Source organism: Somniosus microcephalus, chromosome 2 (genome assembly GCF_052327205.1).
Source record: "Somniosus microcephalus isolate GS21.2 chromosome 2, FLI_Smic_1.0, whole genome shotgun sequence".
Lineage (NCBI taxonomy): Eukaryota > Metazoa > Chordata > Chondrichthyes > Squaliformes > Somniosidae > Somniosus > Somniosus microcephalus.
Window position 1 is genome coordinate 24,169,891 of NC_140988.1, and position 15,336 is coordinate 24,185,226.

A 15,336-nucleotide genomic window follows, 5' to 3' on the forward strand; every position below is an offset into this window, starting at 1 on the left:
ATTTTCATTGGTGAAATGTGGGATTCCCGACAGCTCCAAACCACGCCAAGTTAACGAGGTGGGCTGTCGGGATGAAGGACTTGGAGGAGTCGAGATGTCCGGTGTTCAGGTGAGTAATGGGTGCATGAGTGCACTTTGGTGTGTTTAAAGAAGTTTCACTTACATGTGCTTACCTTTACAGCCTTCCTTCCTTCAGGTCTCGGGAGTCCCTCATCTCACCAGCACAGAAAGCAGAATGGCCGCGAGCTGTCAATAGTTCCAGCATTCAGCTTTCTGTTCTGGGGAGATCTCTAAATCATCCTGAGAGGAAGGAATTAACCTGGAGTACAGATTGTCAGTGTTTGACAGCTGGGTGGGCTCAACAAGGTCAATCAAGGGAAAATCGCGTAGGTTGGCCACAAATCGATGGAGGCGGGACTACAACCCAAAAAGTGGGAGCCCCGCCTCCATCACGTCCCCATTGACAAAATCCAGCCCTATTACTCTATCTAAATCCTTCATGATTTTAAACACCTCTATCAAATCTCCTCTTAGCCTTCTCTGCTGCAAGAACAACCCCAGCTTCTCCAGTCTGCCCATATAACTGTATTCCCTCATCCTTGGAACCATTCCAGTAAATCTCTTCTGTTTCTTTCTGAAGTGCCTTGGGACATTTCTTTTTATGTTGAAGGCACAACATAAGCGCAAGGTGGTGCTGCGTACAGCAGTTGAGCAGACAACCAATGGTGCTGAGCGTGTGTGTGGGTTACTATGGCGATGGTCAGTTTCTCGCTGATGGTCTTGACAGATGAAATATCAATCTGTGACGTCACCTGTTGCCGGGTGGCCCCTAATTGGCCTGCTGGGCGGGCTCAACAAGGTCAATCAAGTCAAAATCACGTGGGTTGGCTAGAACTCGATGGAGGCGGGACTGCAACCCCAAAAGTTGTAGTCCCGCCTCCTACCCGCCTCCTCAATGAAAATCCAGCCCTATATGTCTGAATTTTTGTAACAAGCCTCTTATGAGACACCTTATTGATTGCCCTCTGAATATCCATTGACTATATCTATCTCATTCCCTTTATTTATCCCGTCCCAAGTTGGCCTGGTACTGGTTCCACTTTTGCCTTTGTGAACAGAAGCAGTAAATAAATGAGGTGTAACATCTTGTGAAGCCTTCTGCTTCTGTACCATAAATGCACAGTAACTGTTCTACTGTCAGTCCCCAGGCGTAGAGATGCAGTTAATGATCACTGTGACCAGATGGAACTGACACCTTCTTGTGGAAATCACAAGAAATTAAATAGCTTGGCTTTCCTTCTGGTGTTGCTTAGAAATTGAGAATAAAATTACTCTCTCTGCCTACTTTATTTGTTGATAACTTGACATTGGAAAGGGGCAAGATTTATGGGTGCTATTTGATGTTCCTTGAATCTTGATTTTATCCCAGTCGTACACCACCTCTGGACATTCATTTTTTGTGGGGCATCCACCTTTCCATTTTCTGCCTTATTTTATTTAGATCTCCCTGGGCTACACATGTACAGGTGAGTAACTTTCTCCCAGGGCTCCACAAACACTACTCGTGAGCTGGGTTCTAGGAGGTTTGTGTTGAATGATAACTCACTGCTTGTTTTCCTATGTTAAGTAGAGTATCAATCTCTACTTGCCTTCGCCCCACATCAGTGTGACTGAGATCAGCAACTCAACAGAATGATGAACAATAGGCACAACTCCAGATCTTACTATTTCATAGTGCAACATGTCATACTCTAATTTTCACTGAGATGGATTCTAATTGCTCAAGTTTCAAGTGATTGCTTTATGGGGTTGCTAATGCAGTGCCAGCGCTGCGTGCACCTGTAACACTGAGCTGTCCTCATGCAGAAATGTGAGACCTTTGCAGGTGCACAGCACATGAAGCAAAGGGACATTTACCTGGTGTCAGCAGCTCTTAAAGGGCTGCTGGATGCCTTAAAGCTGTACCACTGCTGAGCGGTAGAAATGGTTGCAGCAGGACAGGAACAATGAACCCTTCCAAGATGTAACTTTGAATGTGTTTCTAAAAGAGGTGTTAGAGAGAAGGGTGGTCCTTTTGGATAGGAGTGGGACCCCCTCTGGAGTATTGTGTGAGTAGCCTAGAGGTAGGTAGCAGAAAGAATGAACCTGGGACCAGATCCTGGGCGTAGGTGAGAAAGAAATTTACTGATCTCTGAAAGGTCACCAATATACATGTGCTCAACCTTTGTTTAACTTTACAGTGCTGCCTTAACAGCACTTCACTGTTAGTTTGGCGGAGCATCACAGAGGGTGAATGCTTAGCACCCTGGCAGCTGTCCACCTGCTTTCCAAATGCACAGCCATGTCCATATTTTCGCACTGCACTCTGTATTGCTGCCATGTCAATGTGTTTGCCTTGTGACCCATGAAATGTGGCAGGCAACAAACACGAAAGCACACAGCCAACAAAAGTACTGTAATAAAAACAGAAAATGCTGGAAACACTCAGCAGGTCAGTCGCTGTATGCTGAGCCAGCCATCTCATCACTTGTTTCACGGTGACCTTGAGTTTCACTAGTGCAGCTATTCACAGCTTCCTCAAGGAGCACTTCACCTGTCTACTGCATGCTCGCAGGCTCATATAAGGCTGATGGCTGGGTCCTCTTCTGCTTCTGGTTGAAGCAGACTTCCCTTCCGACACTGTTCCATACCAATGTCTCTTTGCCCAGCACGTTAGTGTAAGGCGCATTAGTTTGCAATCTTCTTGGAAACATGGGCTGGCCGGTACTGCATGTTTCTTCTAATCCTGCCTTTCCTCCTGTGGAACTAGCAGATAGAGAGGGATGTCCAGCAGGATACTCAGATTTTATTGAAGCAGAGCTCAATCACATCCACAGATAGCATATGGGGTACACCTTTAAGAAGGTGTGAGCAGCCGCAGTGGGGAAACCCAAGGATACGATGAAATAAGCAGTGAAATGGCTGGCTCAACCTGCGGTAACTTGCTGCAACTACCAAGTAGACTGCCGCTTTAAGAGCCTGAACCAACATGGCTGAATGGGCCAACCACCCAGTGCTTGTTTTATATGGGCGCTGAGCTTCAGCAATGCCGTTCACATACTGACTGCATTATGGGGACAAGATCTCATTAACATTTTATTTGAGGCCCCCTCAGCAACATAAGCACTTTCCCATCGCAGTGCTACGTGCACACAGCAGGGCTCAGCACCTGATGGCACAGGTCACCTGTGCCCAATGCGCATCAACTCTACGGGTATCAAGCATCGGATTACAAACCCCGAAATCTTCAAAGTACGAATTGCAACATGTGTTTGTGTCACCTCTGCACTCACATTTTCTTTTGTACCATGTTCAGTTACAACTGAACTCATGGAAGGATTTGGCTTTATTTTACCCAATACATCCCGAAACAACTAAGATATACTGGTACTACCATCAGTTTAGGCATTTCAATGGGTGACAGGTTACACAAGATTCTCCAAAGTATTTTTTTCTGATACGTTGGGCTTGTGTTGTGACTGCTTAAGTTTGGTGTGATCAGACAAGAATTTGCTTACACCACCCCCCTCCACGACCTCCCCAGGCAATCTCTTCTGTATATCCCACATCCTAATATAAAGGATTGCAAAACTGCAGAATGTTAATTGTGCATTAAGCAATGATAAGTGGCTAATTAATAGTGATAAGGGAATAGGTGAATGCCAGTGGGAAAACTTACATTAGAATGTTTGCCAGCAGAAGGAAAAAAACACATTGGGCCAGTAATTCCGGTCCCAACGCGTGAGTACGGACGGGGTACTCACGCGTGGGCCCGTTGAAAGTGCCGGATTTCAGCATGCACAGCGCATGCGCGGGAAACCGGCATTTCCTCCAAGGGGTTCAGAGGTCCAACGCGTGCGCGCAGAACTCTGCGCACACGCGTTGAACTTCCTTCTTTTTGACAGGTTTGCCCATGTGTAAGGGCCTGAACTTTTTAGAAACGTAAAAAGGAGGCGTAAGGACTTGATTCTTTAAGGTAAGTGGTCTATTATTTAAAATTATAACATTTTTTCCACAGCTTTATTGTTTTTAAGGACTTTACAGTAAGGTAAGTTTATTTTTAGACCCGATTTCTTAAAAAATTATTTTTTTCAAAAATTTGATTAATTGTTTAAAATAGTTTTTTAAAGTTATTTATAGTTCATTTAATTAGTGGGATTTAAAAAAAAATTATTTAAAGTTTAAGTAGTGTTTTGGGCACCCGTAGTTTTCATGAGTTTGACAGTTCTTACTATCAAACTCATGAATGAAGTTTCCCCTCCCCTGATTGGCTGCCCAGTGCTCACCTGATCCCAGCCGGCACATCGCACTAACTACGCCGCTGGATCAGGCAAGCACAGCGCGCCGACAGCTGAACCGGGCCAGTGACAGGAATTCCAAGCAGTCCCAGGCTTCAGCTGTCGGCGCGCCGGGTAAGTGCACATCGGGGGCTTGCACGCGCGGCAAACCCCCGATCCTAATTTCTGTGGGCCATTATAAGTTAAAGAATAAAAAATGTCTGGGAACACTTTCTTGGCATTTGGATATCATACATAGAATGCTAAAGCTTTTTTATGATATAACCTGAAAGTTAATAAGATAAAAATGTATGGAATAGGAAAAGCCATTCAGCCCATTCTCTCTAACTTACCATATATAATTTCCATTGTTGTGGCCTCTTAGTATTAAACTTCCACATTAGCCTCCCTTCAGTATTGTGGAATATGTAACATCTGATGAGGTATGGTAGCATAGTGTTACTGGACTAGTAACTAGTAGGCCTGGACTAATGATAGAGGGCTATGAGTTCACATCCCACCATGGCAGCTGGGGAATTTAAATTCAGTTAATGAAATAATAATAAAGTATCAGTCATGGTAACCATGTAACTACTGGATTGCTGTAAAAACGCACCTGGTTCACTAATGTCCTTTGGGGAAGGAAATCTGCTGTCCTTACCCGGTCTGGCCTTTTTGTGACTCCAGACCCACAGCAATGACCCTTTGGAGTGGGCCCAGAAAGCCACAGTTTGAGTGTCAACCTTGGCTCAGTGGTAGCTCACCACCACCTTCTCAAGGGCAATTAGGGATGGATAATAAATGCTGGACTTGCCAGCGATGTCCACGTCCTGTGAATGAATTAAAAAAAAAATTGATCCTAGCCACTACCCCTAGTGCCTTTTCCTTTTATTAATGCATATATATATGATTACCTTTCGACTTAATCTTGTGAGGACTTCCTTCTATGTCCTCTGTAAATACTGAAGCAAATCTTCCATTTTCTTAGCTACCACAATAATCTCCTTATGCTCATTTTTGACTGACTCCCCCTCCTCCCTAATGTTTCCTACTTTGTTTATAAAAAACCTTTGCCAGTTCCACTAGCTGTAAGATTTTGTCATAATCCCCCTTAGCTCTCTGTTTCTGTTGGCAGATTATATGATATTTATCACCGTTCTCTTTCATGTCACGGGCTATTGCTTTGTCATATGCTTTTTCTTTAGCCATTCATGTCATTAACAACAGAGCCCTTCCTCCTCTCTACCTATGAAGAAGCCAAGTTGGTGCAGTGCCTCAGAACAGTTAGTGTTCCTGCTCTAATTTATTGGCCCAGAATTTGCGGTGGGTAATAACAATGAACAAACAGCATTTGCTGTTCTTACCCCTTTGAAACTGACCGCAGGATTTAGCATATGTGCATCCTAACGTGGAAATTCTGAAGTTGCGGTCAGTCATTCACTGTTACCACAGTGGCTGCGCTGTGGCCACCACCCCCATTGTCGGCAATCAGTACAATCAGTGAAATCGGTGAAACTGATGAAAACTTGGGCTTCTCCGCGGTAATATCGCTGTTAAATACCCCATTAAAAGTTAGGCCTTGTTGGATTAGGGGTAACTAGGGCATCAGGGAGTCCACCACCTCACTGTCAATGGACTTGGTGTCATCCCCAGCATCTGCACCCATCCTCCTCCAGGTCACCACCTTTGGCTGATCTGATCACCGCACAGGGTGCGGACAGTTGACAGGCTGCCTTAGCTGACCCTGCCTCCACCTCGATCACATCCCAAGGATCCATAGCAGCAAAGTCCCTCATAGGTTCCTCTCCAGAATCTGTGCCAGAGGGCAGCAGCGGTCCAGGGCCTCTAAATCCTCTGGTCAGTGTAGTTTGGGCATTGGGTTACAGGCTGACACAGGGAATAAAATCATAACCCTTAAACAGGCTGACGTGAAGCTGAGAGACAGGGAAAGAGGGACTTCCCTTTCTCTGCCACTGCTGTCCGACCTAGCCAAGGAGCTAAATCTGTTCACATCTGTGACCAAATCAAGCAAGTCCTGCACAGTGTTAGGTATGGCTCAGTTGGTAGCACTCTTGTCTTTGAGTCAGACGGTTGTGGGTTCAAATCTCACCCCAGAGACTTGATCGCATAATCTAGGCTGACACTCCGGTGCAGTATTGAGGGAGTGCTGCAGTGTCGGAGGTGCTGCCTTTTTGGGTGCAACATTAAATCAAGGCCCTCTCAGGTGGACGTAACAGATTCCACTATTGGAGAAGAGCAGGTGAGTTCTCCCTCAACTAACATCACTAAAACAGATAATATGGTCATTATCACATTGCTGTTTGGTCTCAACTGGTGTAAGTTCTGCTGAAAGTCTTTCATTGGGAAGGCTGGGAACTCCCCATTGATGTAGAGTGGGTGGATGGAAGTTTGGAATTTAAAAGTCTGGTCCCAATGAGGCAGAGCTGGGATTCAGTGCATCTTCCGGCCTCTCCCCGGTTGTAAATGTGACTCACATCTTCTTCAGCCCCAGCACTTTCCGTGCCATAGGCTGGGAAATTCTTCGGAGCTGATCCCATTCCACTGGTGTTACTTCCCCAGAAGCCTAGCGTAATTCCCATTTACGCACACAAATTGGGTTTCTGCCGCACTTCCGGCAAAGTAACGTCAGTGGAGTGGGAGCTGTTCCAAGGAATTTCCTGGCCATAGTGCTTTCATTATGGACTTACATCCTCTCCAGCCCAGGGATTTCAGTGCCGTAGTGTTTCTATTACAGCCAAGAGTTGTATCTTCTCAGAAACAAATTCTTGAACAGTTTTTGGTCTTGTAAATGTCTGTCTGGAATGTTTAACTTTACTGTTATGAGATTATCCCTGCACTTGCAGTTTTGAGTGGCATCTTCTTGCAAGCCAATCCCTGAATTGCTCTAAACATCTTGATCTGGAATTTCCCAGTTTACTGTTACAGGGAGTGTTACTGCAGCGCCAGTTATGAGCTGTGCCTTCTTAGAGCCAAACCCTGAATAGTTTGTTCAATTCCAAACGCCCATGTCTAGCATTTCGGACTACAAATATGGAGATTATTGCCCCATTTCTAGGTGTGAGTTAAGTCTCCTCAGAACTGAAACATGGGGGCGATTTTGGACTCCCCTAAAAGACATTGGTGAACAGGTTGGGTTTTTTACGACATGTGGTCATTTTTACTGATACCACCTTTTTATTTCCAGGTTTTAGGAACTGAATTCAAAATCTCAAACTGCCATCCTCTGGATTATCAATCCAGGCTGCTGGATTACTAGTTCGGTAACAATAACCACGACACTACCGCACCCTAGATTGTGCTCCATATTGTGCTTGATGCACATTACCTGAGCATCCCTTGACGTAGGTGGGAAGCTCCCGCCTCTAAATTCAATCATGATGACACAGGAACGATATCAGAACCCCATCCATGTCATTTTCCGGAGTTCCTGCCTGGCGGATGCCCAAGAGGAGAACTACCCAGAGAGAGAGTAGGCATTACAGGTTATGGTCAGCCCTTTCAAACTGGAGGAACGGAAAAGGGGCTGCCAGAGACCTCCCAGCGCCTCCAGAATGGTCAATTGGGATTGGTAATGGGCATGCAAGGAGAAGCATATTGCTGTATGTATTCTTATATACACCAAGTGTATGGCACTGTGTGTATTCCTGTTTATAATGTGAGTGTATGTCACTGAATGTATTTGTGTATATAATTGCTTGTATTCCTGTGTATACTGAACATGTATATCATTAAATATATTCCTGTATAGGCTAAAACTTGAAATAATCAGCTACGCAGAAACAAGGAGACACGAGTATGTGAATACATTTTATTCAAGTTCTCTTTTTTCCTTCCTTTACAAAACAATGTGCGCCATTAAAATATGATAACATTGTGACGACAGAGATAGTGAAAAACAAGTTATTGGACAGCAAATAAAATTAACAAAATACTTCCAAGATTCCCTGGGTGCAGCAGGGGTAATAAAGTGTAGAAACAGCACAATACTTTTCACATTACAGTTATTCTAAACGAGTGCTTAGCATCTGGAACACTGCTCAGGTACTCCAGTTCTAGGGTTGGCCCATAATTTAACTATTTTCTGAATCTTAATGAACCTTACACACACTTTGCTGCATTGGGGAATGCTGGGCTGCTCGGAGTACAGGTACAGAGAAGGTCTCAGGACTCCATGCCCAACAGTGCATTGCACCCACCGCCCTCCCCCTCCTCCACTTGGCACCATTAAGGCTAATATTCCTCTCTAGTGTGGCTGAGGAGTGCTCAGTTCCCAAGTGCAAAGCAGAGGAAAAGGGGGAAGAGATCTGCGTTGCCAGGTCTCAGCCCCTTTTATTTTGCTCTGAGATTTGCCAGGGCTTTCCACGAGGGCGAGACTGCAGATCCGCCCAGATGTAGCACAACCATGTTAATGGAAGGGGAGGAGGCATTCCCAAGCCTCCTGCCTCAGTTTTCTCATGTGTAGACCATCCATTTGGAGGTTTCCTCAGAAGAAGTGGTCCATAGGTCCAGTGCCCAGCCCTGCTCAGATTGGGTGATCAAGGGGAGGGGCTGGGGGGGGTGGGGTGGTGGGGAGGGGCGCACCAGAAGAAAAATTCCTTCTTTTGCAGGGTGCTCAAGAAGATCTTCAGACCTGGAGACCTTCTGGCTTCTGTTTTTGGATAGCAGCCAGAAGACCCCGTTGTAACTGTGGCCAGATTGCCACCCTCTCCTCCCCTCCTGGTACTGAGTGTTGCCAGACCCCCTTCCAGTTATAGTTAAAATAATCTTACAAGTAGCAAGTGGACTGAACAACAAACAACATTTTCAATGTGAAGCACAAACGCACAAAGGCTCACACAAACATATTGTACTAGAGAATTAAACGCTTCCATTCAGATGACCGGACTGAAGCAGCTGGTTACAGCTTTACAGAAATGACCATCCCTATGGCAACCCTAAAGGAGATCCAAGAATGGCCTCACTGCCCTCACATCTCCAAGTCACCGGCACTGATTTCCGTGCTTAATTTTAGATATAAGCGGAACCACTGAGAACTCTCTCAATTATTATCACTGTATCCTTTCATTTGCTTTTAATATTCTACATTCATCTTGTATCTTAAAGCCGCTGGTGGGCCCCCTGATGGCTAAACAACTTTATCCAGTAAGTAACTTAGTCACATTGACTGGGAAGGTCTCAGTTTCCATCCCCAGTCTGGGCTGCGTTAGTTAATCTCAAACAAAAGCTAAATACTTTTACAAAAGCGGATGCGGGAAATCTGAAATAAAAACAGAAAATGCTGGAAACACTCAGCAGGTCAGGCAGCATCCGTGGAGAGAGAGAAAGAGCGTTAATGGGCAGGATTTTCATTGGGCCGTGGAGTCGGGATTGGAGGCGTGCGGGGGGTTAAAATCCCGAAATCAGGGGTCGCGACCCCATCCTGCACCCAAACCCGCCTCCATGCCAGTTTCAAAGGAGGCGGGTACCCGCCCCGCACTGGGACCCGCCTACCTGAGGCGGGAAGGGATTAGTGCCAATTAACTGCCTGTTAACAGGTAGTTAACAGGCAGTTTTTAGCCTAATCCCTATTTTTAATGTTGAAGTGTGAGATTCCCGACGGCTCCAAACCACGCCAAGTCAGAGGAGGCGGGCCGTCGGGTTGAAGGACTTGGAGGGGTCGAGATGTCGGTGTTCAGGTGAGTGATGTGTGCATGAGTGCAAAGGTAAGTGTGTTTGGTGTGTCTAAAGTGATTAAATAAGTTTTACATACCTTTTCTTATCTTTTCAGCCTTCCTTTAGGTCTCGGGAGTCCCTCATCTCACTGGCACAGAAAGCAGAATGGCTGCGAACTGTCAAAAGTGACAGCCTGCAGCTTTCTGTGCAGGAGAGATTTCTAACTGAGTCTGTGGAGAAGGACTCACGTTAGAAGTAAGACTGTCAGTGTTTGACAACTTCAAACAGCTGTGAAACACTGATATTTCATCTGTCAAAACCTCTTGACAGATGAAATTTCAGTCTGTGACATCACCTGTTGTCGGGTGGCCCTTAATTGGCCTGCTGAGCCCACTGGGCGGGCTCAACAAGGTCAATCAAGTGAAAATCGCGTGGATTGGCCGCATCTCGATGGAGGCGGGACTACAACCCGACTCCTGAATGAAAATACTGGCCAATGTTTCAGGTCGATGACCTTTCGTCAGAACTGGAAAAAGTTAAGAGATGTAACAGGTTTTAAGCAAGTGTAGGGGCAGGGAAAGGGCGCGGGGGGGGGGGAGGAAAGAACAAAAAGGAAGGTTTGTGATAGGGTGGAAGGCAGGAGAGATTAAATGACAAAAAGGATGATGGTGCAAGGCAAAAGGGGGTGGTAATGGGACAATAAAAAGAGACAAAAGATGGGTCTGGAGGAGCTGAAAATGACAAAAGCAGAATCATTACCAGCAACTGCTGTCTGAAAAAATGAGAACAGTGTTTATGATGTGAAATTGTTGAACTCAGTGTGGAGTCTGGAAGGCTGTAAAGTGCCTAAGCAAAAGATAAGGGCCTAGAAATTGAGTTTGCGCTGCGCCGGGGCTTAACGCCGGAATTTAGCGCCGGTGCTAAGTCGCGCTGTGCGCGCCAAAAATTCAGTAGCGCCGCGCCCAAACGGCTGCCGGCGCTACTGAAGGCTGTTTGCGCCTGAAAACTGGTGCTACGCGCCGCATTGCGGCGCTATTCCGGCGCTGCGGCGCCCGATGCGGTGCGGCAGGCTCGGGAAGTGCAGGCCTCCTCCTTCAGTTAAGGAGGAGCTGCCTGCACCCGCCCGCTGGCCGGTTAAATCGCCACAAAAATGAGCCCGGCACCTCGGGGAAGTGCCGGGCTCGCAGCCGAGAAGCATCTGTTCCGCGGGGGGGGGGTGGGGGAGTCCGGGGAGGGAGGTGCGGGCAGGCGGCCGGCGGGAAAGCGGCCGGCCGCCGCTCCACCTTTATGCGCCGGCGCAAAGTCGTGTAAGACTCTGTTGCCAGAGTCTTAGTTGCGGCTGCCACGGGCGAGGCGGCCGCAACTGAATTTCGGCGCTGGGGCCCGTCACCACGGCAACCGGGACGCTGCGCACACCGATGACGTCATCGGTGCCGGCGCAGCGCTACCGGTGTAACGCCGATGTTGGGCCCTAGTCAATTTCAAAACCGGCTGTAAGTCCAGCGCAATGCCCTCTAGCGCCGCAAAATGGGCGCTAAGCCCACTCAATTTCTAGGCCAAGGTGCTGTTCCTCGAGATTCCGTTGAGCTTCCAGTTAATCTCAGCTGGGGCAGTGGTATGGTTCCTACACTTGGCCTCCCTGAACCTGGGTTAGGGAGGGGAAATGTCAGGGTTCCCGGAACCACTGAGGTTTACAGCACAGAAGGCGGCCAACTTGGCCCATTGTATCTGCACTGGTTCTTTGCTAAAGCAATCCAAAACTAATCCCACTGTCTCCCCGTAACCTTGTATCTTCCTCTGCATCAAATATTCAACCAATTTTCCCTTAAAAGATGCAATGGTGTCTGTCTCAGCCATTCCCTGGGGTAAAGAGTTCCATGCTCAAAAAAACTTGCCGTGTAAAGAAATGTCTCTTGCCCCCTCCCCTCGCTCTCTTAGTAACAATTCTAAATTGATGATCCCTCGTCATTCACTTACCAACCAGAGGAAATAGCCTTTCACTATTCACTGTATCAAAAACCTTGATGAGTTAAAAAAAATTCATAATTTCAAAAACCTCTATTAATTCTCCTCTTGGTCTTCTCTGTCCTAAAGTCTCAACTCTCTAACGATAGTTTCCCATCCCTGGCATCATGTTGTTGAATCTCTATGGGGTTTCACATATAATGGGGTGCCCAAACGTGCACACACTAACTGTAGCCTCACAAGCATCTTGTATACATTTATCATTACTTCTTTACTTTTGTTCTGTATGCCCATGTTTTTAAAACCCCAAATGCTATTTGGTGGAAGAAAAAACCCCTAGATGCATTTAACAAACAATTAGATACTGCATTGGAGGACTGTAGGTGTATGAACCAAAATGAGCCAAATGGTCTTCTCCATTCGCCATTATCTTGTGATTGGCCTTTTTTTAATGGCGTTATCGACCTATAGTCACACTTTTGGGGAATTATGTATTTGAACCTCTAGGCCTCTCTGTTCATCCACACCCCTTGAGTATCTTTCTGTTTAGTATGTACTTCTATTCCTCGTCTTCCCAAAATGTATTCTCTCATATTTATCCACATTAATTTGCATCTGTCACCTGTCTGCTCATTCGGGAGTTTTTTTACAGCTCTCCTTATTGTTTGTCATTCTTCCTACTTTTGTGTAGTCAGCAAATTGTGAGTGGCCAAATCATCTATATACACCCAGAGAAAAAGAGGGCCCAACACTGATCCCTCGGGTACAACACTTCCAACCCTTCTACAATCCAAGCTGCACCACTTTGCCTTAGCTCTTTGTTCCCTGTCCATCAACCAACTTTCTATCCATCTTCATCTACCACATGCCTGAATTTTTCAAACAAGCCACTTGTGAGACACCTTATTGAACACCATCTAAAAATCCATATACACTACATCTACTGCAGTCCCTTTATCTATGGAACCTACCTTGGAGAAGTTACTCTGAAGATAAAAACCATGAAGAACACAATGGGGAAACCACCTCAGCTACTTTTCCCGATGAAGTGGCTCAATCATCTCATGTGCGAGACTTGAGTTAGGACCTGGACTAAGACAGAAGACAATGGACGGACAGATATTACCCAATAGATCCTGCCCAAGAAACTATTCTGGTTTTGAAATTTGGGGCTGACCAGATGGACTGAAATGGTATTTTCCAGTCCAGTACATTTCTATGTTCCTAGCAACAGTAAAGTGATAAAGTGGCCGTGTTTATATAAAAAAGACCTTGCTTTTCCAGCACTAGCCACAGATGGCAGTAACTTGTATAATGACTGCAATGAGAGCAGAGGTATGATATTTTTGGTCTGCCCTACTGCCCCATTTTTCAGCATGAATGGCCCTCAATGGATCTGAAAACCCATAAGTCACGCCATCCTGATACCATCCAAGTTCCTGGGGTCAGGGGCATTTACATAAGGTATACAGGCACCCACGCCAGCACTGGCACAACTGGGGCCCCTGCTGGGTGAGAGGGAGGAAATTACTTGTGGAGGGCTGTCGCTGGCAGGAGGGCAGAGTACTGGCAGGATCGGGCAAAGATGCTTCTTCTTCTTCATTAAAGGTCCCTTTTCCAAAAAGGCTGGCACCCATTGCAACTACAGCCGTAAGGAAACTGACCTTGCAAAATGTAGTGGGGACTGCTTCCGCAGAATGTGGTGCTGACATGTACTAATATGTCCATTTCATGTAGTCATATGTTATATTGGGGACCACGGAGGTGGACAGACAGGAATTCCAGCGGATGGCATCATCCCACTAGTTCTGCCTCTGTCCCTGACTTCACAATTGAAGAGGATGCAAAGAAACACCCACCCTCACTGCCTGAGGAACCCCCAGCATGGACCAAATAGGGCGGAGACCTGGTGTGACTGGCTCCCACCCCAAAGTCCAGCTATGCCCACCCCAGTATTGATCTGGATTCACCAAAATGATTGGATATTTTTGGAGCCAGTGTGATTAGTGAGTGTGAATAAAAAAAATATGAAATAATTCTTCCCCTTCATCAAGATAAGCATTAAAGGAAGTCCTAAATTGTTTGAGTTATTTAAGATTCGATGCAATTTTGTGTCATTGCAGAGATCCACAATTTGGGTCTTACAAGCACCAGCTAATGCTTCAATATGAGATAACACGGATCGGAATCTATTCCTAGTTTGGATTCCAATCATGAGAGTCTCAACCTGGGACACTTTGTGATCAGCTGGACACTTTTCTAGAATGTAAGCAGCCTGCTGCAGAGTAGACGCTAAAATAAATGATCACCTTTAGCCCTGCTGGCACAGAGCTTCATGGTGCAGGAGTGTATACCGGGAAGTTTGGCCCAGCTCTGATTTGTGGGTAAATAATTCTTCTGCTCATTGAAATAAATGGAGGGGGGGCCCTGAATTCCTGATGTGCACAAAAAAACTCAGTGCAGAGAACTAAAGGTGAAACTGTTGAGATTATATATGATCAAGATAAATGCAGTTAGTATCAAACATTCCCAGGTCAGTTGTAATTCAGAGCAAAGGCAGAGTGACGTAAAAAAACTACTAGGCACTTGGTCTAAGCGTTAAACAAAGCTTTAATCAACTGTTTTACAACATGGAGGTCTAGTTGTGTCCTTCACTAGTTCCTGTTAAGAATGTCCTGCGCAAGCTGGGCCCATGCCCGAGTATTTATACTCTCCCTGGACACTCAGTATTATTTCATAAGTCTTTCTTTCATGAATGACTAATTCATGTCACAGAGTAAAGCTCCTTCCGCTTGGTCCCAACAACAGGCCTTAACCCTGACCTCAGGAGAGTGGACCTACTTGCCCCCCTATCACATTTCTAGAGTCTCAATTGACTGTGATTTCTCAATGTGAGCTGAGTTCCTGTAGTTTTGTGCTCTGACTTTCACCCACTAGGACCTAGATTAAGACTACTTAAACTGATTTAAAGCAAGACCTTTACAGCCACCAGAGTGTGGAAACTTTCGGCCCATCAGTCCGGCCTGGATTCAAGCCCAGATCTCAAAGGAGAAATGCCAATGTGCTACCCAACTCCTCCTTAGTGTTACAAAATAATGTTGAATTTGGAAAAATGTATTGACCCTGCATAATCCTGTGAGCTAGTAATTCAAATACAGTACTGGCAAATGATGGACAGCTTACTATACGCCTCCAATGGTAATTTTCTCCCCAACAAATGGTTAAGACCTTTTCAGGTTCACTTCAGGTTCTGCAGGGCTTCTTCCCATTTTTCCCGTAATGTTGCCCATTTTCTCACAACCTGGGAGCCGTCCCATTGTTTTAGGATGCAAGTCCAAAGCTGCCTTATCTGCACATCACAACATGTTGTTAGCATTATGAA

The 15,336-nt window shown here is 45.9% G+C and overlaps 1 protein-coding gene across 3 annotated transcripts in view; it reads right to left on the bottom strand.

The window, feature by feature from the left end:
- LOC147122604 (homeodomain-only protein-like) overlaps nt 1-15,336 on the bottom strand; it is a 174,556-nt gene that overhangs the window by 54,834 nt on the left and 104,386 nt on the right. Inside the window, exon 17 of one of the 3 annotated variants that reach the window (XM_086007521.1) lies at nt 8,132-15,303. The exons of 1 other annotated variant lie outside the window; for it this stretch is intronic. In XM_086007521.1, the coding sequence (XP_085863647.1) occupies nt 15,176-15,303 (128 nt within the window). In that variant the 3' untranslated portion in view covers nt 8,132-15,175. Of the gene's footprint in view, nt 1-8,131; nt 15,304-15,336 lie in introns of those variants that run through there. One more of the 3 variants, XR_015080951.1, reaches the window with a different exon arrangement.